This window comes from Balearica regulorum, chromosome 18, assembly GCF_011004875.1.
Source record: "Balearica regulorum gibbericeps isolate bBalReg1 chromosome 18, bBalReg1.pri, whole genome shotgun sequence".
Taxonomy (NCBI): Eukaryota; Metazoa; Chordata; class Aves; order Gruiformes; family Gruidae; genus Balearica; species Balearica regulorum.
In genome coordinates, this window is record NC_046201.1 from 10,404,710 (window position 1) to 10,431,049 (window position 26,340).

The following is a 26,340-nucleotide window of genomic DNA, read 5'->3' on the forward strand; positions in this document are numbered from 1 at the left end:
CACCTAGAAAAATCTATGCAGTGCCCTTAACAAAGCTGCCTGACAGACACTTGAAAGAACAACAGGAGACGAAGAAACTCAGTGATCTGGAAATATTTTAACCCCTCTCCTATCTGGGGATGCATAACATCAATCTCGACCCCCTTGTTGCTTTTTTGAAAGAGAGGTGTGGTGCCTGGCGTATCGGAGTGCAGTCCGTGAGCAGCCGGAGCCTCTCCGCCATCTAGGTTTTTTCCCCCCATTTATCCTGGCCCGGGTGGTTTGGGTTTGGGCCCGATTCACCCCCCGCACGCTTCCCTCGCATCCTGGAAGGCATTTCTTTGCCTCTGGTTTCTCGCAGAAAGGTCTCTGCCACCAAGGGTTAAGTAACCAAAGTCAACTACGGGATAAACAGGGACATAAAAAAAGACAAGGAGTTATCCAGAGTGGTCATTAAGTGCTGGAGAGTTTTACAAGTAAGATCGAGTCCCAAGTGCTTCCTAATAAGTGGGGACACAAGAAAGTTCTGGCAAAATGAGCCTCCATCCCTTCAGGAACCGTGCGCAGGTGATGATCCCGCTGTGGGCAGCACAGGAGCAGGTCACTGCTGGCACCCATGGGTGCCCCCGCGCAGGAGGAGCGGCCCGGTGCCTTTCCCGGCCAACCGAAACCCTCTGCTCCCACCGGAGCATCGCCCTTTCCCTGCACACCCCGGGGACAGCCCGGCGCAGGGGACCAGGCAGGGCAGGGGCAGCGGCAGGAGGGCTGACGCCCCAGGCCAGGGCACCTGCAACGGGGCCGGGCAGGCAGCGGCATCCCGCACCGGCCGAGCCGGGCCGAGCCGGGCCGGGCCGGGCCGTGTCCGCGGGGCAGCGGCGGTTCCCGATCCGGCGCCGCGTTTTGCTCGCACAGCAAGTGCCGGCCCCCCCGGAGGAGGGAAGGAGGGAGGGAGGAGGGCAGGGGGGAAGGAGGAGCCGGCTCTTTGCGGGCGGCTCGGGGAGGCAGGGCCGCTCCCCGCCCCTCAGCTGGGAGCCCGCAGCGAGCTGGTGCAAACTTCAGAGCCAGAGCCGGAGCGGCGCAGCGCGGAGCCGGGCATGGGGTAGCCGCTCCGCCCTGCTGCGCTCCCCACCATGTAGGCGAGCTCCCGGGCGCTGTGCGCATCGCTCCGCGCCGCCTGCACCGCTATTCGCACCGGGCCGGGGGAGTCGCGGCGGGGGGGGGGAGACCATGCGGAGCGCCCCGGCCGCCGGGCTCCTGCCGCTGCTCCTGGGGCTGCGGCTGCTGCTGGGCGGCGGCGCCGCGGCTCAGTACTCCAGCGACCTGTGCAACTGGAAGGGGAGGTGAGGCGAGACCCCCACCGGGCTGAGGCGGGGAGGGTGGGGAGGAGGAAGCGGGAGCTGCCACGTCCATTCCCGCCCCGTCGAGGGGGGGGGGGGAAGAAGTTGGTGCCGAAAACAAAAGGGAGAGCCCTCCCGCTGCGGAGCGGCGCTGGGCGCTGCGATGCCCGCCCGGGGTTCGGGGGCGGCGGGGGGCGACCCAAGGCGGGGAGTCGGGGCGGCTCTGCCTCCTTCCCCTGCGGGGAGCCGGCCCCTCTCGGTGGGCTCGCCGCGAAGAGGCGCGGGGCAGCGGCCCCCGGAGCGGGGGAGGGATGGAGGGGCCAGGGCGGGCTGGGCTCCCCTCTGCCCGGCAGCGCGGCTCGGTGGGCTGGGAGGAGGAGGAGGGCGGTGCCATGTCCGCCGCGCAGAAGTTTCTCCCCGCGACCATCTTCCCCGCGGCCCTCAGCGCTCCGCGGAGGCGGCCGCGCCGGGGAATCGGCGGGGCCGGGCGGGATGGGGCCGCTCCGCGCTCGGGGCAGCCCCGGGCATCGCCCCGGGCATCTCCCCCGGCTTCTCCCGCGGCTGGCTGGGACCGGCCCCGGGATGCCGGTGCACCTGCGGAGCGCTCCCGCCGCAGCGAGGGCGTCCGTCCGCGGGTCGGGGCTCCCTGCCCAGCTCTCCCCCTCCCTGCGCGTCCCGGCACTTCGCACCCAGCCGCACCGCAGCCCCTGGGTCACTCCCTGCTCCCGGGAAGTTATCCCGCACTTTGTCCCGCGGAGATGAGGGTGAGGAGGAGCCCTGGGAGCGGGGGCTGGCACAGCGGCCTCGCTCCTGATGTATTCTAATTGCGCTGGTTGTGAAAGCCCTCCAGTTCTCAAGTGTTTATCTTCCAAATTATCTTTCATTTAATTGCTTGTAATAAGTTTAACGTGTGTGGTTGGGTCTGTGACCTCCTCCACTGTTCAAAGTTTTAGAAAATGACTCTGCTACCAAGCAGGCGTTGCTGGGTCAGGCTTGCTGTACTTAGAGAGTAAAACGTTTTTACTTTAATATTCTGCTCAAATTTGACTTTCTTTAAAATAAAAGTTCGGCCGGCTTGTATCACTGGGTATTTTGGAGTAGGGAGACTTCAAAGCTGGGAAACAGCTGGATTGACTTTCAACATCATAATTCCTCGTCTGTTACTGTCTGAAACATGCAGATGCTTGGTATTTACTTTTTTCTGAACTTTTCTTGACTCTTCACAATGGATGCATAGTTAATCCCAGTCAATCCACTTGAAGGCGAGTCCATTTGATAGGGACCAAACCTATTAGTTCTGTGGCAAATTCCAAATTGTATCTTTTTGCTTCCCCCCCCCCCCAGCTCCCCAAGCTGTACCTGCTTTCATCCCTAAGCATCCTGGCTGCATGTTCTTACCTGGACCTTACCGCGTGGTACCGCAGCGTGGTTTTAAAATAATGATGACGAACCCCTGTAATCTTGTCCTGTTTGCTTCTTATCTTTGTCCTGTTTTCTCAGAGCAAGCAGTGACCACCCATGTCACCTGAGCAGGGCTGGAATAAGCAATGCTTTGAGTATTAATTAGGGGGGTGATGCTTGGGCAGGGAAGTGAAATATCATTTCCTGTAACTGAGTTTGGGCCGGACTGGTGTTGCAGGCTTGGACTCAGCTGTTGTTGCTCTGGTGAGCCAAAGCAGGGCCACCAGTGACAGCTCCGGGATGATGCCGTCGGTGGCACAGGGAAGGAGGAGCTGCCTTCTTGCACGCACAGTCCAGTCTGGTGGTTTCACTTGTGTGAGAGAGTCCTGGAGCCCAGGTGGACGGGAGTCTTGGGGAGCAGATAAAGTAAACCGGGCTGACTTTGGCCTTGCTGGTAGCAAACGGGTGTCCGCAGAAATGCTGGCAGTCCTAAGGCCGTTAGATATCATCTGCTTTGGCCTAAAACACTAGCAGTTAAGAAGAAAAGAAAGGTAATTTGATGTACCAGTAAATACCATCTAAATATTTCACTGTGGATACTAATAGCTATATGGTTCAGAAAGGATTTTTTTAGGTGGAATATAATATTTTGAAGTCATGTTATTTCTATTTTTTTTTTACCTTAACTGTTTAAAAAACGTATGAACTCAAATGCCAAATTGAAGCCTGTCTTCCCCACAGTGAAGTTCTAGGCCGTCTTGTGCAGGCAGATTTGAGAGACTAGTCATCTCCTACAGTAAACCTGAAAGTGTTTTATCACCTTTGTGTACATGTCTATATTAAAAGCAACGATCTTAGAAGCAGAATATTCTGGATATGATTTTTTTTTTTTCCCATTAACTTGCAGAGAAGTGACCAGCTTATATCCCTGAGTAGTATGAAGAGCTTCACTAGGATTCCTGTTGGTATCCCTCACGCTTCCAGGGAAATCTGATGCAATGCACAGCCTGACACCTGCAATTGAAATACACTCAATAGGCCACAGCAGCATCTTAATAAATAGCTTGGCAGAGAGTTTCCAGGAAAGCTTTGTCCAAAAGAAAGCAGAAACTTCACAACGGTGTGTGTCTAGTTATTACTCGTGCTGTAACTTCAGGTTTTCTTACTGCAATGACCTCTCAGTGGGCAAAAGTGCTTCAGTGACATGCTGAGAATATCGTAGTCTGGCATTTTTGACTGTAGGAGTGAGAATTCAGCTCTGATGTGGCTGCTTACGGCCATGGATCTTGCCCTCTGCACCAGTGGATGCTCTGGGGAAGTCTCAATGCTCTCTAGATTGTCATCTTTAATAAAAAACTCCAAACTGGGAGCGAAAGTTTCCTGTGTTCACTGAGGGGTCCTGGGAGAACATGGGTGCTTCTAGGGCTCTTCAGAGCATCTATAATAGAATAAATGATGTAAATAGCTAAAGTAGATAGTGTGAATATTCCTGCTGCTCCCTTTTTCTTTGAATAACACCCATTGCATGTTGCAGCATAACAGCTTACTGCACCGATACCGTAAGGGCAGACAGAGGGGGATGGCTGAAACCAGAAAGGGAGAAGAGTGAGGAGACAAATGCAGTGATTCAGGTTGTCCTCGTGGATTGGCATGAGGAAGTAGTACTTGTAGAAGTAAGTTCCAATAAACAGCACAGATTTGAAGGGGAGGATGGATGGCTCATCCATCACCGTAACCATGGAAGAGCTGCCCTATCTCCTTGCCACATACTTAAAAAAACAAAAACAAAACTCAGATGAGGTTGGGAAAAAAAAAAAAAAAAAAGGCTCCTGGACCTCCATTACTTTGGTGACATGGTGTGTCTGATGACTGGCTAGCGAGAACTAAACATGACGTTAACCAGTCTCTCAATGTGGTGACATGTCATTTTGACAGAAAGCAAAGCGACAGGTTTTACTGGATCACGGTGGTTGCTGTTAAGTAATGTGAGCATGTATTTTGAAATCTGCTTTGAGTCATCCTTTATTATAAGGCTTAATGCGTACAGGTACTTGTGCTTGATGTATCTGTCTAATGGCATCACTCTTGCCTGTGGGATATAATTGGCTTTCAGAAGATAATTTCGGAGTCCACCCTGTTTTTTGTTTGAACAGCATGAACGTTTGAACAAAATGAATGTTAAGGCTTTTTTCTCTGGCGGAAATTCACTGCCTCAGTCTTGTCGGGATCACTTGCAACAGCAGTTTCACTGCATGAGTTCAGCGTTTTGCCCCTGGTATCTTCCTTCTGTTTAAGCACTCGAGCTTCGGGGTGGAATTTGCCAGTGTAAGTCCTGCAAAACCTCTGCAGCTTGTTTTGATGCCTTGGGTCGGAACAAGTGATGTGTGAGGGTAGGGGTTTGCCCCTTTGCTGAGGGATAAGCTTTACGCTCTTTAATTTTACTTATTCACTGCTTGCACATAAACAGACTTCTGTGTTTTCTGTTGAGTGGCATCATGTGCATGCTGTGGTGAGAAGTGATTTTGTGGACCAGATGTGGATTTACAGTCAACTTGAAATATCCCATTGCAAGTTAAGTTTCCTGAATGTGTTAAATACTACTGAATTTGAGGGCAAGAGACTAAAGGTCAGAATTTTTTCCCTCTTTTCTCCTCATCTGTGTTCTTGATGTGGCTTTCAAGATTATTCAAAAGCACATGTTTGCAGGCACTATTGTTATTAAATATGACTTTTTTTTTTCCTGGGCTTCCTCATGTAACCTCTATCAAGTGGGTCACACTGACACTCACAATAATGAGTCACGTCAACAGTAAATGCAAACCATATGGGGTTTTTTCCCCTCTTCTTTTACACATGGCTTCTTGTTACTTTCTAAATGCTGACTTGAATTTAAAGCCTGTTCAGCACCTGAATATATCTTTGGGGTGGGCAGCTGCGTATTTGGAGGTTTCTGTAGAGAAACCAGATCTTGATGTCATTACTTGCACTCTACTAAAATATGCTCTTGGCCACAGATTTCCTGTGTAACCTCAGACGAGTCACTTAATCCTTTTTAATTATTTTTTCCCTGTTTTGGTTCACCTGCCTGCAAGTGGAAAAGTTGTGAAGCTTCTCTAAAGTACTGCAAAGCAGACCCGTGAGCTGCGTTGAAGGGTCTCATTTTGGGTGGTGCTCAGAATAAAAGATGCTTATGTTTGGAAACTAGGCTTGCAAAGCGTAGGAGGAGAAATGAGCTTGGTGGTGAAGTGATTTGCTCGTACTCGCATAATGGGTTTGTGACAGGACAGGGACCAAAGGATTTTTGCCTAATAGCCCAAATACTGTAACCAATAAACCAGGCTTCCCACAACTTTCTCTTTTAGCTGGAGTGCCTACAGCATGCAGCGGCGTATTAGCGCTTTGAGTCACCCTGGGTAAAGAACCTGTGCGGTTGGTCCAGCTTCAGTGACAGCCAGCAAGGGTTGGTTAGAGCTGTCCTCGGTTTAGGCTGGGGGCAAGCAAGTCATGGGGATTTACTAGTCATCCTGCTTAAGCATGGCAGTTTGCTCTCCTTTTGCTAGCAGTTGGCCCTGGGATCCCCGTGTTGCTCGCCTGTCCCATCTCTGTGATCACCAGCTCTCGAGATGGCCGTTGGGGTGTTAATTTTTTGCCGTGGTGTTGGGTAAGGACACGGGACTGATGGTGGCCCTGTGCCCCAGCAACTGGCCACGTGCCTCTCTCTTGCTGAACACCCGTAGCTGTGTGTCTGCTCATAGCCCACTGGAGCTGGGCAGTAAAATGATAAGCTGAGCTGAAACCTCATATTAGGAGAAGTGGGGGAAGAAGTACACGTACCGAAGAAAGCAGCATAGTTCAATGCTTCGCCAGCTATGACTGAGGAGTGTGTAGTGTCTTGTCTCTTCTCCATACCTCCCAGTTTGGAGATCGGGGCTGCCCAGCTGGGGCAGAGGGTATCAGCAGCACCCAGAGCATCCCTTTGCTCCAGTTCACAGGGTGAGCTTGGCATCCCTCCCAGTTTCAGATTCATTGGGAATATAGACTTGGAAGGGGAACAAAGTACTCTGCAAAAGGTGGAGTCCGATCTGCGAGGCTGGAGAACGTGCTGGTTTAAGCCACCAGGAAGGGAGTTCAGGCGTACGTGTTTTACTTAGTATGCGCCAAGTCATTTGCCACAGCTCAGCTGATGGGCAGTAACTGAGGCTGTAGTAATTTAATTGCTTTTGATCATGTGCTTATATCCTATTTAATTTTGAAGTCAATTACTAGTGGTTTGACTTTTTCTTTTGGGAGATGATTTAAAATTGTCCCATAATATTAAGGTTGCAGTCTTGCAAGAGAGAAGCACTTGTGATCGCTGCTGAGCTGGATGGGCTAATACTCAATACTGCCCTAGGTTTCTCGTGTTTGTTGATGTGGGCCTTTGAAGGTTTGAGGTTATGACAGTCACGTTACTAGCTCTGTCATTTCTCTAACTTTCTCTTTCTTTCTTTCTTCCCCCAGTGGTTTAACTCACGAGTCTCACAAGAAGGATGTTGAACAGGTCTACCTCCGCTGTTCTGAAGGGTCAATAGAGTGGATGTATCCCACGGGAGCACTCATAGTCAACCTGCGACCCAATACTTCACCTGCCTCTTACAAACGTTTGACTGTTTGCATAAAGCCCTTCAAGGACTCTGCAGGAGCAAATATTTATTTGGAAAAAACTGGAGAACTGAAACTCTTGGTCCGAGATGGAGATCGCAGCCCCAGTAAAGTATATTGCTTTGGCTATGATCAGGGGGGCCTGTTTATTGAGGCCACCCCTCAGCAGGACATTAGCAGGAAGATTACAGGCTTCCAGTACGAACTGATGAACAAGGGGATAGCATCTGATTTGCACACGGTTTCTGGTGAGTTCTGGGATATCGGTCGTGTTTTCATGTACCGTATTGGATACGGAACAGATGGCAGAGTGTGTGAGTGGGGAAAGTGATTGGGTCTGAATTTCATGGGCTTTTACAGACATGTTTTATAAACAGACGATTGCGGAAGAAGTGATTTTTTTATTTTTTTTTCTGTTTTTGTTGTTGGTTTTTTGGAAGCTGATAGCACAGGCTGAATTCCAAGTGATATGTTCTGGGCTACCTTGCGAACGATTCCCCCCTTGCAGGCGTGGGGTGAATCACAGGAGCTGGCTTTGCCCTGCAGTGAACCCCAGTGTGAGCTGGGCTTCCGAGCCTTGCTCTAACAGTTTTCTAACTACTTTTTTACTCAGTTTTTAAGACCTCGCTGCATGTTTTGAATAATAAACATTTAAGCAAGGAGGAACTCCTTTTCCTAGGCTTTTTTTTTTTTTCCCCTCTGCGACTACTGCTACTTACTGACCTAATTATTGCTTTTTCTTTTTTTTTTTTTTTAAAACAAGGAAAAATGGTGTGTTCCTTCCTCAGCTCTGCTTACTACACTGTCTTGAGCATTACCGTGCCATGGCAGAGCTCTTCAACACCATGACAATGCTTTTACAGTGCCGGTGTTTTCTTCTCTCTCAACCATTATGAAAAGCAAGTTTTGTAGGGAGGAGTTGTACGCCAAGGAATAGCTTGTAGGAAGGGGGAGTGGACAAACTGAAAGAGCTTCCAAGCCTGTAAAGTCTACTACTAAATAGCAAGCTGAATACCCTTTGGGAACAATAGCTCTAGGTGTAACCTAATTGTGCTATCAATTAAGACAGTTTGAGAAGAAGAAAAACTAGTATTTGTGGAGGATGGCAGGGGAAAGGGGAAATTCTCTTTAGAAAGGCAGTATCTGGTTCGTGCATCTCATCCATTCAGAATTGCCTCAAGCTTTTATCCTCAAACCAAGGAGAGGGCATTTCCAGAATAGCCTGAGGAATAGCAGATCTAGGGTAGTTTGTCCCGAATGACTAGGGAGGTTTCAAGGTGTAGGTATTTTAAGTGGGGAGGCCATGGTGGCAAACGGATTTCCCTTTTGAAAGGGTTGGGAGTGATGGCAGCCCGGCAGCAGGGGAGAGGAGTTCTCCCAGCACGCTGGAGATGACTTGGCCCGGGGTAAAACCCCATGTAAAGTAAGCCTAGGACACCGTGCGTGGGCTGGCTGGATCCTGCGGTAGCGATGCCGTATGCTTTGTCTGAGATGCTGTTTGATAAGCCGTGCTGTGGCTAATTAAACTGTAGCTGCATCTCCTAGGCATTGCATCCCTCCTCCTTTTTTGGGATAAGTGATTGCAGAACTTGAGTCCCATCCTCTCCCCTCCCCTGGCTCCCTTCCACACCAAGACTCTGGATTTATATGTTTGTATATTTGTGCATGCTCACTGCCCTGCTAGCATTTAGATGTTGGCACACCAATTCAGATACGGCTTTTTTTTTTTTTTTTGGTACAGATCTTAGTTGGACTGAGATGAACAGTTCTTAACTCAGCAAGACCATAGTTGGCTGAGGGCTACTGCAGTAACCCCAATAACTGATAGATGGCGTGTTTGCCATTAAAACAAAAAACCTATAAACACAAATATTCAAGCATTTAAGTTGCCTTCTTGACTCTTGCTGTGTAAGCAACTTGCAGCTTAATATCAAGGGTTCTGCATTTTAAGCAGACTTCTCTGCTTCTACGTTTTACAAGTGCTGCAACAGAAGTCGGGTGTCTGCTGCAGAGCTGTTTTCCCAGTAAGATCATTTCTGCAAAGATGAATATGCTGTGCAGAATGTTAGCTATGTAGTAAAATTCCATTGCAGAAGACATTAAATACATTGTTTAATCAGTTATTTGGAGAATGTTCCCAGATTCAGTGCTTCTTTCTTTGACAGGCAGTGAGGATGGAGACACAAGCAGGCTAGTGAGAAGTCATTTAAACTTACCAAGAAAAGTCCTATACTTCCCCCCCCCTCCCAAAAAAAAAGTTGAAATTGCTTTTGCATATAGTAAAATAATATGTGAGAAACAGTGCTTATCACTGCTGGTTTTAGTTTGCGCATAGACGTGGTTTCTCCCGAGCTTTGCTAAAATCGAGAGGACTTGCTGCTGGCATACTTTTTTAGAACTAAGTGCTCTTCGTTCCACTTAAAAAATCTTGAAGATTTTTAAAGCTGATGGGAGTCTTTTTCAGAGGCTTTCAGAAGTCAGATTGAGGACTGAATCCAATTACAGCCTTCTTCTTTGATAGGCATATTAAATCACTTTGTGACTGCTGTATTTTCAGCCGTAACAGACACTGGTTGAATTTCAGTGCTGTCTTATGAAACAATGTGGTAGGCTATCTGTTTCGTGCTCCAAGTGTCTTGTTTGGACAGAAGAAGCTTTTTAATAGTTCATAGAGCCTTCAGGGCAAACTAGGGATCTCTATTGTATTTTGAATTATGCCTCTTGCCTTTTTCTGGATCCCCAGACTCTGGGGAGGGGCGGCGGGGGGTGATAGCATCATGCAAATGTCATACATGACTCTTTCCACTACTCGGTCAGATGAGCACTTTTATTCTCCTATAAATATCCGTATGTCCGGGGAAACTGCCAAATAGCTGCCTTGTGAGGCTTTTATAGAGCAATATATTTGGGGCTCTTTGCAGTTCTTAGACCTCCTTTCTTCTGGAGCTGCTTCTAGTTTTTCTGTGAAACCTCCAAAGAAATGCCCTTACTGAGCTGTTCCTTTGGAGGGGAAGTTTGCAATCAATGGGCTGAAATCACTGGTGGCTCCTTCAGCAGAGAGGAGGCTCAAGCCAGAGGCAAGGGCTGACCTTAAAGGAGCTGAAAACTGGCTTTAAGGTTCTGCATTTCTCTCCAGTGATACTTCTGTCCCTTGGTCACAAACTTGGCTTACGGTGTTTTTTGGCTGTTGCACACTGGAAGAAGGAGCCTGCTCATCTCTTCGTTGCAGGGTGGCGTGAAGAGATGACAAAGCCGTGAGATGCTGTTGCAGACGGGGGCTGAGATGAACCAGCAGAGCTGGGCAGAGGAGCTTCACGCACTGGTCTTGCTTCGCGCTGCAGCACTTTGTCTGGTGGCGAAGGACCGAAAATCCCAAATATTGCTTTATTTTCTTAGGACTGCAGAGTGGGGGAGATGACTATCATAAAAGACCCAGGTGTGGGGCTCAGTAATCCAGCCCTTTCCTTGTGCAATAACTACTTGCTAACAACTTCTCTCCACTTTCCCTAAACGGTGTGTTTGTTTCCTGGTGATAATTATTGTACTCTGCCCTTGAGTTTACTCTCTCTTCCTAACCTGGCATCCCAGCTCTGATTACAGAGTATAAGTCATCTGTTTAATACTTTAATGACCTGTTGTGTCCTCAGAGTCCTGACATTGCAGGGTGCATCAACAAATCAGCAATGCTTGGCAGGGTGCCTGTGGTTTAATTAGAAAACCTCAAGTTTTATTAGTTTACAGTCATTCTTTCCCACTTAATCAGAGCCTAGCAAATAATTCAGGAGAAAACATACACAGGTTCTGAATTGGCATTTCCATTTTCTTGGGAAGGTTGAATGACACAGTGCAGCCTTACAATTTTCCAGATTTTGGGAGTTTAACCCTTTTCTTGGCTCCGAGTCACCTTCTTATCACATTCTCTTATGGCTTCCCTAACTGTAGGAAGTATATGTAGTACACCGATAGGTTTTAATTCAGATTGTTGAAATTTGGTATGAGATTGAAGTATTTGTTGTGCACTGATAGGTTTTAATTCAGATTGCTGAAATTTGATATGGGATGGTTTGTACTGTGATAGCAACCAGCAAAAAAAGTGCATTTCTAGGGGTTTGTAGTTTCTTAGGCTGGGAAGAGGAGCTGGGAAGAAGGCAAGCATGCTACAGTGCTTGTCATTATATTGCCTGAGTGAGTAGTGCCTAAGGGTCACCTTGGCAATTCAGACATTTTGATGGTTGCATTCTCCTCTTGATAGCCAAAACTGGGTGACCGAAAGTGCTTTTGATTTCAGATGAGGTTTTGGATTGGGCCCCTGTATAATTCCCATCCACACTGATGGTCCATTAACTTCAGGTCATGCTTGCTTGAAGCCCAGGTCTTTGCCCAGTGAAGAACTGAGGCACTGTGACATTTTGGCCCGAGGCCATTTGAGAAGCAGCAAAACTTGTTTAGGTTGTTGAATCCTGTTGATTCTAATCTTTTTCTGCTTGTGCTGGAAGAAACTACTTTGGGTCTCAGCTATACTGGCAAGTAGAGGGAAGTTTTGGCGAAAGTGTTGTTTGGCCATATAGTTCTTAGAAGTTTTCTGAAGGTGTTGACCCACATGAGCTTTCTCAGCTATAGTGGAGTGTGTGCCTGGTCTAGGTCTGCCTTGCACCGCAGCAAGCGCTTGGATTAAATTCCTATGAAAAGTGTGAAGGTCCCTGGAGAGTCATTTGCTTTTTAAGTTCCTCAGCTTCTGCTCAACTAATCCGAAACAAGAATCTGTAGGTTTGACCAAACATTTTGCAGAGGAAGGTCAATCCTCTTTCTCCCCCTCCCACCAAACGACCTTTATTTTGTTACCTAAAGCCTGTGTGTCAAGAGTGTCGCATCCAAGCTCTGGGTCCAGCTTTACGTAAGCTGTGTAGTTTGCTTTTCCCATTGCACCCTCATGGGGATGTCTGTAGTTTGGTTGTTAGAGCTCAGGAGGTAAATTGAAAGCCCTTTTTCATTACCCACACGCTTTTGTGTAGGAAAGAAGTAAAACTTTAACAAAAATGTCCCTTTATCTCGATGGCATCTACCCACTTAGTGCAGGTTCTAGTAACTGTTTTATATGTTTTTGTTATTAATGCTGGGTACCTGGCTGAGAATATTAATAGATAGGAGGTACAGCACTCAAGTGGGTATCTGAAAAACAAACCCAAACTGGATAAATCCAGCTAACTAATTAAGAACAGTATTCAGCTATTTCCTGTATGCTGTTAATTCACTGGCCTGGGAAAACAGATTGGAAACTAAGAAAGCTCGTAAGTATTTGGACTATGCCAGTGTTTCTACTAACAAATGGCTTTCCGAAGCACCCCTCATAACTTTTAATCTTGAATGAAGTTTGGGTTTGGCAGAGGTGTGGCACCAATCTGCCCTGTCTCTGCACGTATTCTCCCAGAGCACCGTTGTCATCGCAGCTCGTAGGCTCCTAACCTCATGCTTTCCTCCGGTTGTTCCCAAATATCCATATTTTTTTTTTTTTTTTCTTTCTTGGAGGCTGAATGCGCTGCTAGGCTTTGTAGCCTGAAGCGGCAGATGTGCTGGTCTATTTTTCGCTTCTTGCCGGAGTGGAAACATTCTTGTTTTCTGTCCCAGAGGCCGGTGAGCAGGAAGCTGCGGCTGGCGTGCCCGCTCTCTGCCAAGGTATTCGCAATCTGGAAATCGCGGTCGGTCCCCGCTGCACTCATCACCGCCATTAGCAGAAGAGGTGATGGAAAGAGGCACTTGGAACACTTAAATTGAAAGTCCCCGCGACCTTTATGCTTAGCACAGGTTCTGCTTGAGTCATTGCGACCATCTGAGATGTTGGCACCGCGCTGGGTGGCAGGGCTGGGAGCACCGCTGCGTGCTGCGGGGCTGGCAGGGGTGTATATTCCGATAGCACCCCAGGAGATGACAAAACCAGCTTGCTTTGTCTTTTTTTTTCCCCCCTCAGTTTTCTGCACAGGATAAAACTCTCATACCTCTTGGGGTTAAGCTGTGTTAGAGGGGAGGAAAAAGCAAATCTGAGTGTGGTCTGGTTTGATTTGCACAGAAGAACAGAACTGATATCGCAGGATTTGCTGGTGAAATGCATAACGAGCAGCAAAGCAAAGCCCAGGGATCTGTTCTGTACGACTGAGTTCATGGTGGTGTGTAAGGTAGGCTCTCCTGGCCAGCAAAAGTGTGGCTGCTGGATTAAATGCTTTTTTTTTTTCTCCTTCCCCCCCCCCCCAAAAGGTCAGCAACAAGTTTTAAGAGAAAACCACCAGAAAACAGCCTGAAATGCAGCTCAAAACTGGCCTTATAAGGGACCATTTGACGCTCCTGCTTTAGGATACATTATTTTCTGATGCAGGTTTTCGTGTGCTCACCCTCCTTGCAGGAAAGTCTTCCAAGTACTTTCACATCTTCTCCCATAGTAAATGATGATACAGAACTAGATACAAAGTAAGTTTTTACAAAAGAGTAAACAGCATTCCCTAACCCTGTATGTATTTGAAAAAAAGCGCATTTTAAGCTAGTTTTTGAGGGCATATCACTGAACTGGCTGTCATGGGTCAACATCTGAATTGATCAGGCTGCTGTATAACAGACCCTGGAGTAGGATTAATTTTGGGGAGCTGGAAACCTGCTCTAATTATCCATGTGCCTAAAGTCATCAGATTTGCAGCGAGTGACTGGAGGCGTTAGAGTTTGCGAGCAAAGGGTTTGGGTTTCTTCCTGTGTGCAACGATTTCAAAGTGCGATTCTGATGCTTGGGGAACGCACACGCTCTTACATGTTCTTAAATTGAGCAGGGGGGAAGTTTTGGGGCTCTGAACCTCAATAAGGTGAAAAATGTTGAACTGAGAAGTCTTCACCTAAAAAAACCAAACCAAAACCCAAAATTGGAGGGATGCCCTAATTTAATCTCTCCTTCCCCCAAGAAAATGAGTTTGACAGCGGCGTCCTCTGGCCCTGCGTGTCCTTTGATGTTGCCAGGCCAGTGGTTGGTTTTGCAGTGGGCAGCAGAGGTGACAATGGAGCTGCAATGATAAATACACAGCTGCAGGGGAGAGGGGGTAAGAAAATAGCTTATTTTTGCTAGACTGGCCACGAATGCCGTTAGCTTATTTCCCAACTCAGTGGGCAGTCAAAACCAATAAGCAGTCAGGTGTATTGTCCGGGCAGCTGGGGCTCTGCTTTGCTCTGACCTTTATGTATTGCGGAAGATAGTCCCACAAACAGATTTGCAATCCAACGGAGTTGCTTGGCAGTCTTTAATAATGCTCTGTGCTTGCTCTGCAAAACTGTTTAGTTTGCTAATTCCTGAGGCTGTAGTTAAAGAAGGGATGGGAGAGCGGGGGGAACCGCATTCCTCTTCCCACCCCCCACCTTCCGCAAGGAATAAGAAACTCACTGAATCATGGGCCAAATTCGTCCTGTCTTAGGGCCTTGATTTGCAGGACAGAAAATCTCTTTCACCTTAATCTGTTGTAGAAGCCAGAAAATACACCCTGTATTATTGCACGGATACTCGGAAGCTACCGTGGACCCACAGCTGCGATATGCTAAATCTGAGCTTGGGAGGTTTAACACTGGGTCAAAAAAGCTGCCGCCGTGTGACACGCAGCTTCGATCCAGCGTTAACTTCTGCTGATGATTCCAATTTGTGGAAGGAATTTTTTTGCCTGGGCACCCCCTGAGGTATCTCTCTGCACCGCTCGGACTCCTGCGTGGGATTTGGGCATTGAGTCCTGTCAGAGGCATAAACTCTGGTGTTTGCCCGCGTTCCTTCGGGATGGAAACCCTGGTGCTGGGAGATGTGCAGTGATCGTTAGTGCTGGGATACGCACAGGGAGCCTGGCCTGGCTTTCCATGCCCTTACCTCCCCCGGCATCGTCCTGTTTGTCTAGGATGCACCTCTGCCCCGACAGAACTGCTAGTAGCTTTACACCAACTCCATCTATGTATAAGTGGATGTGAGAAATTTAAGGGAAAAAAGAAAAAGAAAAAAATAAGAAAAGGAAAAAGTCCAGTTTTATGTAGAACTGGTGAATGTTCTTAATATGGCAAAGAAATGTGTGCTGTTAAGAAAAGGTGAATATATCTTAAAAGCTTTTCCTGTTGCAAGTGGAAAACCTTTAGTAACTTTTTTGGGGGTTAACTGAACAATGTTAAAACGTTGGACATCTCACCGTGTGAGGTGCAGCCCTTCCACAGTCCCCCTCAAGAACAGGCTGATCAAATAAATGTGGTTTCAAAATGAAAACTGGCCTTGTTCCTTCAGAGCTCTCCCACATACAAAAATGAGTTTGATTTCTAGAAACAGGAAGGAGGAGGACCTGTGTGGATGTGAGTGCACATATGCTACTTTGTTTTTCTCTTCTCTTCTTTTTTTTTTTTTTTTTTTTTTAAGACTCACTTAATCTTTGGTCTGTCATTACTCCACTCTCAGGGTTTAACTTTAACCAGCCACTTGTTACTTAATTCTATTCCCCCGCTCCATAGGAGGCATTAATGGACCGGACCGAAGAGGAGGGTGGTGGGAGGGGGGGCAGGCTTTGTGTTCCTGGTGGGTACCCAGCCCAGTAGAAGGTGCTGCCTCCAGCCTCTCCCGTAGCCCTGGCAGGGGCAGAGGGATGCTCCGGCTCCAGAGCCACACACCTGGCTGCACAGCTTCCCCAGGGCACGGGAGCAAAAACTACCTTACTTTTCCATTTTCTGCCTTGCAAGTGCTGCATGACATCTCAGCTGAGTGTTTTGTTAGCTATCAGAGACCAAACCAAAGACATCACAGCTTTCTTCATACCTATGTTGTCCTCGCTCTGATTAGTGTGCGCTTTTACAGGGCTTTGGAATGACATTTTCTTTCGAAGAAAAAAAGAAATACTGTCTGCGTGAATTTTAGAGGAGATGAGCCAAGCCCTAAATCTTTGTGGGTTTTGAGTCTGTAGAAATAGCTGCTGTGGTCCCGTGCTGCCGGGCAGCAGCTGGGCGGCGTGGAGGCGCGATGCCGCGGCTGCCTGTGCTGGTGGGCTCTCGTGGGCAGCCAGGGGAGAGAGGGGTCCTGCCCCGCGGGGCCCTTCCTGTGCCGCAAGGTCGGAGGAGACCGGAGTCGTCCCTCAACCGTCCGGAGGCACCTCGGACTTCCAGCAGCTCGTCCATCCTCGTGCCTGCCCAGCGCTTCCCATTCCTAATCCCCCTTGGGCAGCAGTGGTAGGTTTGAGGATGGAGAGAGGTATTTTCTGTGAGATAAACAAATAGATTTATTTTTTTTTAATGGCTTTATAGTGGTGTCTTGTGCACATACAGTAGGAGAAATTCCCAGCAGTTACCTTGCTGCCTGCTTTTCTTTTTAATTGCAGTTAGGAAGGGGGAGAGAGAAAGCAAAGCAATGGCAGATGATTACAAATGCTGCTTGCACAGAAACCTGGACTAGTATGGTTGCAGAGACACTCGTTTGCTGGACTCTTTTTTTCCGCTGCAATTCAGACAGAAGGAATTTAACCGAAAATTTGGTCTGCTGAGTAGGACTTTTTGGACACGATGCATTGCAGGCTCAACTGTAACAGGATTTTTATAGGGCTGGTGACGCAACGGGTAAGTGTAGGAGCTCGGCAGGGAGTTGGCACCGATCCTGTTACCATTACGTCGCTGCCCACCCCAGCACCGAGGTTTTGCCCCGGCAGCGTGGGAGCCCAAAGCGCAGCACTGCTCTTTGGACGCTGCCCTGGGATGAAGAGGGTCGGGGTAGCGATGGAGACTGAGCCGCGCCTGTGGGCAGCGGCAGGGGAGGCAGGGAAGGGAGCGAGACGGTGTTTGGGACAGGCATGATTTTTTCCTGATGGAGCAATAGGCAGCCCAGAAGAGGTGGGACAGAAAGAAGTGTCTCAAGGATGTGACACTTCGCGTAATTTCTCCTGGGTTGATGCAACTAGTGCGTGGGCCTGGAGGTAGAGTTTAATAGTGTTTAATGCTGCTTGAATAAAAACTGCTTTGTGGCTTTTTTCATTCCTTTTTAAAAATTTTTAAACAAATGGCTGTTTGTGTTTCTAGCTGACCTTTCAGTTCATTTGTTAGAATGGGTGCTGCATCTTGGAACAGGGAAAAGGCATTGACTCTGCAATCCCAGCGATCCTTACGCGCTCTGTAGCTGCTGAGCCAAGTTTCATTTTGAAAGCTGTTGCAAATGGAGCTTGCCTCGTACCAAATCTCTTCCTCATGCTGTTTACATAAATGGTCTTCCTTGGTACTTGAGGACTTTAATACCCTCTTGGAAGACATTTCTGTGAAAAGATAAATTTCTGGTTTATGGTCTCTTGTCTTAACGTTTCTCAGAACACAAAGGTCATCACATCTCTAATGGTGAGGTTTACAATATGCTTTTTTTATTCTTTCTTTGCAGGAAGGAAGTGGTATTAACTCAATTCTCTTGGCACAATCCATGCCACAGCATATGAAAGTCTGCATTTCATTAAACTTATTTGCAGGTTTAAATTATTCTTGGCCAGTGTCTATATTTTCCAAGTTACTTCTGGAAACTTGTACATATGTGCAAGTTGAACTGAATGTTAAATACGAGCTAAGGTAAGGAAGTGGAGTTGACACTTTCTTTTCTGAAGAGGTAAAATCACCAGTATCCCTGCTTCATCTAAAAGTCGGGGGAGAATCATGAGTTTGATCCAGCTGCTGAATCACCGTTGTGTCCTGTACCAAATCTTGGCTGGTTTGGCGGTAGAAGAAGGGACTCTGAGCTTTGCATCTTTGCACATGATCCTTGTTCTGAGCTGCCTTTTCTGCTCAGCACAGGGGCTCAGATTAACTTTCTAGCAACTGTGGGGATGAATTGTTCTGCCTTCAGAAGAGGACTAAACCCTCTCAGTGTGGTATTCATGGCATTAACCTATTCATCAAAGAAGCACGATCCCTTCGGATCCCATGTGCATGGGTTATTGAGCCAAGGGGCTGGGAGCAGTGCGAGTCCAACTCTCGTGTTTGCTCCCTGACTTGGCGTTTTCCTCCTGACACGCCAGAGAAAGTGCAGTGCTTGCAGAAAGCCGTGTAATCCTATCCCATCCAAAGACAGGAAAACCTTGTAAACCAGAAGAGCGATGAGAGCGCTCCTCTGCGTGTTGTGACTGGGTGTCAGTAACTTCCAGCCCAGCTGTGGAGATGCTCTGTGTCATCCGGCCGCCTGCCTGGCTGCAGGTATTGTGTTAAATGCAGGTGTGCTGGGTGCAGCTCTGCTGGCCTGAGCTCCCAGCTAGCGTGCTCGTTTTTAATTTGAGAGGCACCCGTGTGCAGATGCGTTGATGTAGTTTAGATGGTGTTTCTGTGTGGGAGGTGTGAGTGTTTTGAGATAAAGTGTAATTTTGGCTTGCTCAAGTAGAGCTTTTTGAGGGGGTGAGGAAAGTTGAAGGTATATTTAGAAAGGAGGTGACTAGTCCAAGCCTGGTAAACCAGAGTGGTTGTCAAATTCTTGTCTGCCTCCACTGCAAAGCAGCAGGTCTTTTTGTTTGGGGTATGAGCTGTGAGAGGTTTGTTTCATGGCAGAAGTGTTGCCTCTTCAGAGAGGAAGCCTAGGCAAACTTAAGAAGAAATAATTACAAGGATTTATTCTACTTTTTAATTAGTTAAAGCAGGATCAGGCCAATTTTTTTTTTTTTTTTTTTTGTCTTGCTCATATGATGTTTGCGCTTAAACTCTTTGTCTCCCAGCTAAATCATTTATGCCGTAATCAGTTGAGACATAGTCATTTCTGCTTAGGACTCAGAGAAATGACTGAGAAATGCACAGTCATTGGAGAAACCACATCTCTATTTTTATAATCTGCTCTCGGAAGTCTGTGCTCCATGTTTCCAGGAAAGAGACTCATCCTATGATGCCCTTTCCAGTACGGTTGCAATTACAGAGCTGCCAGCGAGAGTTTGAAGGGTGTGGGTGTGGTTTTTTTGTTCCATATGAACTAACGCTGGTGTCAGGCTGAGCGCTTTCATCCGGGAGATGGGTCTGCTGTGGCCCCACGCTGGTACGGCGTGAGGTGCTGCAGCACGGGCTGGCTTAGCTTAAATCAACCCAGTCTGCGACAAGACCCATTTGAATGTCTTCTGCTGAGCGTGCGAGAGAAAAGGCTACTTGTTTTAATCAAAAGATTGAAACCTAGAGCTAACAGAAAATAATGCTCCAACCCTACTTGGGCTTCCTCAGTAGCTTTTGATACTCTTTTTGATTGCTCTTCAAAGGGTTATTCAGAAATACGAATGTGTGGGTGATGTGTGCCACGGAAAGTGGAAGCGCAGATAAACCAGCTCTGTTTCCCTCCCCCACCATCCACACCTCTACCACACCGCACGCGTATATGAGCTGCTTAATAAAACCAAAGGGTATTCCTCGGTAAAGCGGTTTTCTGCAATTACTTTGTGTTAAACATTTTCACTTCTGCTTAAAGGGTGTCTCTCTTCCTGTACGTGCTGCTGGAGCAGTGATGTATGTTCAGCAGAACCTACCCAGAGACGTAGGGTGGATGGAGAAGGAAGGTCTTCTGGGTCAGTAAGCGGAGCTTTGGGACAGTGCGTAGGGACCTGCAGCCTAGTTCATCTAGTCTTCTTGATAGCTATGAGGTTGTAGACTGTGTTGAGAAAATTCAGGACAGACAGAGACTTCTTACTTACGGGTTAGAAGATGGTTTTGGGGTAAGGTGAGGTCAGTCGGACCCATGGGTGGCTGTTGAAACACCAGTGTTTCAAAAGATCAGGCCCATTCATGTGGTTTCTGTGACGCCTGCAGCCAGAGCCAGCACGTCTCACTTTGAATGTGTCCTGCAGGGAGCTCTCATCCTAAACCATGACAATGGCACTCCAAATAACCTCCATCTCCTGTTTTCAGAGGATAGAAGGCTTGTGTGCAAATATCGCAACCCGAAGGAGGAAGGACTGGAGTTGTGTGTGTGCTGAGAGAGTATGGCAACACCTACCCACAGCTCTCGAGGCAGAGGAGACACACTAAATTGCAGCACTAGAGGTGCACATAGCTTCATCCCCAATATTGGAGGAGATCCTTTCTAGACAACTAAAACTTCCTGGTGCTGGCTGAGCTGGGGACCTTCTGGAGCTCATGGCATCTCCTCAGGGCAGGCCCCTCTGTTCCTGAGCGTTTCTGCCTCCCCGTGGAGAGGACCAGCAACGTGTTTGACGAAGCTGTTGGCCAACAAGTGCAGTCTATTGTTAGTATCGCCACGTCCTCCTCGGTAACATCAGGTTCAGAGGGCAAATCGCTCAAAGCAGCTGGGACATGACTGCTGGCTTGTGAGGAATGATGTAATTACATCTCCCTCTGCGGGGAGGTGAATAGAGAGGCCTTTGGAGGCATTGGAGTGGGGGGGTGAAGGGAGAGGGCTGCCTCAGGTTACTTCAGGTCAGGATACTGTCAAAATCCATCAAAGGCATTCCCAGGAGAGTCGGCAGCCGACGCGCACAATGCAGGCTTTATGCCACCGGCGGTGGAGTTGAGTTATAGGCATCTGAGCTTTAGAGGGCTTCAATAAAATGTTGCTTTTCTCTCTTTTTTTTTTTTTTTTTTTTTTTACCCTTCCCCTGCTGCTGTATGAATTAAGGCTCTTTGGCTTATCGAGTTTAAAGGAATTAGAGCAGCTGACGTTGATGTTGTTGTTGTTGCAAGTTCATAGACTTGCTTTTGGACGCGAGAACCTGGGCGGCCCTCGAGACATCCCCAGGGAGTCGGGCGTCCGGCAAACACAGCCGTCTGGTGTAATAACTGGGCCCGTCTCCCCAGAAAATGAACATCTTCACCTGCTGTGCATGAGTGAAGTGCTTTTTTTTCAGTTTTCTTTTTTTAGTTATAAGGATGCTTCCCATTTTAGCCCGAAGTGTGCGTGTTGTTTTGACCTACTGATGGAGGAAAACACCTGCCGCCCCATCCCGGAGTGAATGAGTGCTGAACTGCAGCTAAAATCTCTAACTTGTGGCGTAAACACAGAGATTCCTTAATGCCTGTGATTCAAAAGAAAGTGTAGGCATCGCCTCCTCCTAAGGATTTTGTTTTATGAGACTGTATAGGAATGAAGCTTTGGTTGTAGCGAGTGAATGTTATTTGCTTTTTAATGGTCCATTTACCTCGGCAGTAATCCTTCACGACTCGCTTTCCATCTGTGCTTGCATACCTTGTTTTTGCCACTTGCAAGATATATTTGATACTCTGTGAATGCAGATGTGGGAGTTGTTCCACAGAAGAGGATTTCTGTTCTTCATACGTCTGGTATTGCAGTGATGGGTGGTGGTAAATGGTTGTTAAATAAGCTTGCATGCCACCAAGCTGCTCTGAGTCAGCATGGATCTGAAGTAGGTTTTCAGTAATGATCCAGTGTGAGCAATGCTGAGCACTTTTAATTTCCTTTTGCATTTAAAAAGGATGCAGGATTTTGTCTAGAGCCCACAATTAAAATGATTTCATTCTGTGTATACGTGGAGTTTTGTTCATTTGATTTATTATAACGTCAGTCTATTTAAATGGAAGGAACCACTTTTAAAGTATTTTGGTTTTCATCTTTAATGCTGTTGCACTCCTTTTGAGAAGAAAAATGGCTTAGTCATTTTGGTTTTTTCAATTTTCTGATGGGGTTGGACAAACTACAGAGATGTCTGGTCTAAACCAAGACTGTTTTCACTCAGACTTAAAAAGGCCGAGATGCCTCTTTGCAGAAGAAAATATCTGAAATCCAGTGTCTGAAACCCAACTGTGGATTTTGAGGATGTCTATCAGCTGTGCTTTATTTTAGAGCTTCTCTCAGTATGAAAATGCTGTAGGAGTCACGCAGGTTTGCAGGTTCCCTCCATTTGGTTGATCTAACTCAGGTCTAGAGGGAGGCTGGGGAAGAGGGGCATTTGCCCGGGATGAATTCGGTAGGTGCCATGAATGAAACAACTCCATAGTAGGATGTTATGTGACTAATATAATTTCCTCTGTCAGATGAAACTTGGATGTTTGGTCTAGCCACTAATCAAAATCTCTTGAGTCTAAAAATTTAAATATCTTTAGACTGAATTATTATAGTTCTCCCATTATGTCCGGGCTTTGGCTGGCTCTGTATTTCTCATGATATTAAATAGTTTCCAAACTTTTCCAAAAAAAGAGCGTTGAAATGGTATGTGGGGGATAGAAGGGCGTTAAAGGCTGACTTGTTTCTAAAGGCCCTGGAGGCAATTCAGCCTCTACTAAATAGAAATGCCCAGTTGATCGGGATGCTTCAACAAAACTATTTTGCCTATTCCTTGTATCTTCTTTTGGAGCTTTTTAACCTTCTTGAATTATTCCTTGAAATATTCCTGCCCAGAAATGTGCATTTTACATTCTCTTTAATCCTATTAAACAGCGTGTTACTCTGTGTATTAATCATCTGACTGGAGCAAATCTGGTGGATTTGGTTCAATAATCCTTCTTTCTGGATCACTGCCTTTCTGGGACCTTGGAAAAAATAAGAGATTTGCCCTGTCTTACATTAAAGAATGGCTTGTGCTGTCTAACAGAGGAAGGCTAATAGCTGAGCGTCGTAGGCACCAGCTCCACGTTGTTTAGATTAGTTTAAATGTACTTCGTAGCGCAATGGATAAACTTCTCCGGGAAGCGGGCGGGGGTGAGAGGAAGGGTGTGACTATTTGGGAATCTGGTAACTTAAGTGTTTTCAGATGTTGAGGTTCAAAACCTAATTTTTTTGCGGGATGGGGAGACGTGGGGTAGCGTCAGCTTGGGGTTTGATCACGGACCGTGTGATGAAATAAGCCGTAGTTCCAACGCTTCGCCTCGTCTCCTGCGTGAGCCCTGCCTTGCTGTAGTCTTTGCCTGTACTAACCCAGGCAGAGCACCACGCTTGATGGATTTTCATTTTTCTGACTGATGTGCAAGTGCTGCGTCACGATGATACCAAGTGAAAGACGTGGGCTCTGATCCTTGGGCCGCGGTGGACAGACTTAATTAGTGTCGCTGGGCAGGGCAGACCCTGATAGTAAGCAAATTCCTGAACTCAGCAGGGTATTACAGAAACATCTGTACTGCAACTACAGTACCTTCTCCTCAGAACTAGCTGGCTGAGTACAAAGAGGAGCCACATTCTTGCATTGATTAGATTAGTGCAGATATCCGAATGTTTCCAGCAGTACAGGAAATGGTCTTTGTGCTGCTTGAGCTCTAACAGATACGGGCTCGAGTTTGGGCTCGAGTTTCCGCTTTGCCTCTACACCCTCAAACACATGGGCTGGGTTTTATTTTTTTTTTTCTCCCCTCCTTGCCTCCCCCACTATGTAACCTCCTGGATCTTTGATGTGGTGATAGACTAAATGGCTTGTGAAATAGCCCAACAACACTTGATAGAAATTGTAAGAAAGAAGCTTTGCCATCAGAGTTTGAAAGGCACATCATCTTCAAAGCCTTTTCAGGAGCTTTGAATTTACAGCAGAGCACGCTGCAAATGCACCCAGTATCAAAACATATTTTGCATAAATGCAGCGAGTGTGTGGGGCGTTTGCTAGATAATATATCCCAGCAGGAGGGTTAAAGAGATCCATATTCCTACTTAAGGACAAAAATCTCATGGGGCGAGGGTTAGCCTCCATTTCTTGTAACGTTACCGATGCCTGACAGGTCTTTGGACCACTTGTCCCCGTGTTTTGTGTGTGTCTGTGTCCATTTTGGTTAATTTAAATACTGGCTTATTTATTTACTGTTTTCTAGTCCTTTGCTAACTCTGACCCTTTCTCTCCAGCTCCCTGCCGACCATGCAGTGACACAGAAGTCCTCTTGGCTGTCTGCACTAGTGATTTTGGTGAGTTGTTGCTTCCCCTCTCTCTTCTGCCCTGGGGTGGTTCACTTGAATGTGACATCTGTAAACAGCGATGGACATCTACTTACGCTTGGCAGCTTCCACCAGCAGTAAATGCTGTCTGAAGGGGCTGTGTGCATGGCAGAGGGAGGAGGACATGGTGTGAAGGACCTCAAAACCGTGTGCCCAGCTGGTGCAGAGAATGACCCAGGGTGGACAGAGAATGACCCAGTAACCACAATGGAAGTAGAAGTTCAAAGATTTGGGTTCATCTAGGAGAGGCCTTTTCTTGCTGCCCTTAAAATGGGCTGTTGACAAAAGACCAAAAGTTTTAATAATTCTCCATGCTTCCTTTTTTAAAGGGGAAATCAATATTAGCTGGTATCTGCAATGGCTGAAGAACAGAAAGTACGTTGTCAGGGAGCATGAAGCGTGTATCTTCTTGTTAGAACTCTGTCATGATTGATGTTATTTTTCTGATGCAATTATTTTTGTGTTTAAATTTAATATGTGGGTGCCCTTTGCTGGACAGGTTACAAATATAAACTGTAACAAATACAAATATATGCCGGAGGTTACTGATATAAATCTAACTCTAAAAATAACAAAGGACCAAAACTGCGGCTGCTCTAGTAAAATCAGTTCCCCTTGAACTGCCTGGTTGCATGGGGCTGAGTTTGGAGCCGGTTCTTCCAGAGGGGTTTTGGGTAACTCTTCTTTATGTCTTTTTTTCTGTGTCCAGTGATCAGAGGCTCCATTCAAGATGTAACGAACGAGGCAGAAGAGCAAGAATCCATAATTCACGTCGGTGTCAACAAACTGTACAGGCAGAAAAGCAAAGTCTTCCAGCTCACGGGGGAGAGTGGGAACTGGCGAGGACAAATAAAGACCCTGCTGGAGTGTGGGGTGAAACCAGGAGACGGAGACTTCCTTTTCACGGGACGCATGCACTTTGGGGAGGCCAGGTTAGGCTGTGCCCCTCGTTTTAAAGACTTCCAAAGGATGTACAAAGAGGCGAAAGACAAAGGGCTAAACCCATGCGAAATTGGCCCCGATTGAAATCCCCTGTTTGGCTGAAGATCGCTTTTAGCGTTTGGCCAGGAATATTTCCTGGCCAGGGTGAAAACTCTGAACAAAATCAGTAACTGAGAGCATGGACAGATCTGGAGTGCAGGCTGAGACCCACAGGACACGTCTGCAGCCTGCGGCGCGGTTAGACTAATGGAAGCAACAGAGGTACGAGCTCAGAAGGCTGCCAAGCAAGCAAGGCTGGATTTTTAACCAATCTTGTCCTTACGAATTAAGTTATTATATTTTTTTAGTGACTTCCTTAGGAAAACAAACAAAGAAAACTCCCATGTCTTAATAAAAAACCCAAATGAAAGCCAACATGCCTTTGTATCTTTTTAATACTAATTTTTAAAAATGTCTTAAGCTGATGTAGCATTTGGTATGGCGTATTCTGTATAAATGGCCAAGAATGTGATAGAGCACAGTAAACCATCTTAACATTGATGCTTTGTAAAAAGCTTGGTGTACAATTCAAAGTTGTTTCTTATGACAGAAATTTATGGAGCCAAACTCTTGTGTGTGTGTGTGTTCTTTTTTTTTTTTATTTGAAAGAATGTACAATCGCCGCCTGCAATTTTTTGTCCAGGCTGGCAAATTCTTTCCATTCCAGAGAAATAAAGGTCCCTGGATTTTGACACATGCTGCTTAAAATCTTTATTTTTTTCTTCTCCGTAAGGCTGATCTCAGCTAGTCCAGATGTGCTCATAGATCAATTCCGGGCTGCTCACTTATTTTGTGGCTTCTCTGAGCAGAAACAGAGTTCCTGTGAGGCACTGGGAACCGCAGCGTTTTTCGAAGGGGAAGCAGGAGCTATTTTTGGAGATTCTTAGACACGTGTCCAGGCAAAGCTCTAAGTGTTCTTCTCTCTGATGCCTATGGGGTTATTTTGGGAACTGCTCCAAAGAGCAGGCCTCCCCTTCGTGTTTAGCTTATAGCTTTTAATTGTGCTGGCTGGTAGCTCGGCACACGGCGGCCAGGCTCAGGCCACCTTGTGAAAAACAAGCGCTTTAAGCAGTGTGGGCCACTTCTGCAGGCAGCGTCCCGTGGGAGGTACGGGAGCTCTCCCCACTTGTTCAGTCACATCGT

The 26,340-nt window shown here is 47.1% G+C and overlaps 1 protein-coding gene across 2 annotated transcripts; it reads left to right on the forward strand.

Moving 5' to 3' along the window:
* The first annotated feature begins 1,042 nt into the window (after positions 1 to 1,042).
* On the forward strand, positions 1,043 to 25,891 carry METRNL (meteorin like, glial cell differentiation regulator). Of its 2 annotated transcripts, XM_075770725.1 has the most exons (4): positions 1,043 to 1,319; positions 7,218 to 7,606; positions 24,127 to 24,186; positions 24,926 to 25,891. In XM_075770725.1, the coding sequence occupies exons 1-4, from the start codon at positions 1,207 to 1,209 to the stop codon at positions 25,240 to 25,242; spliced, it is 879 nt and encodes a 292-aa protein (XP_075626840.1). In that variant the 5' UTR covers positions 1,043 to 1,206; the 3' UTR covers positions 25,243 to 25,891. The 2 variants fall into 2 exon arrangements, with proteins under 2 accessions (XP_075626840.1, XP_075626841.1); XM_075770726.1 differs by lacking the exons at positions 24,127 to 24,186; positions 24,926 to 25,891 and adding an exon at positions 14,850 to 15,621.
* Positions 25,892 to 26,340: the final 449 nt, after the last annotated feature.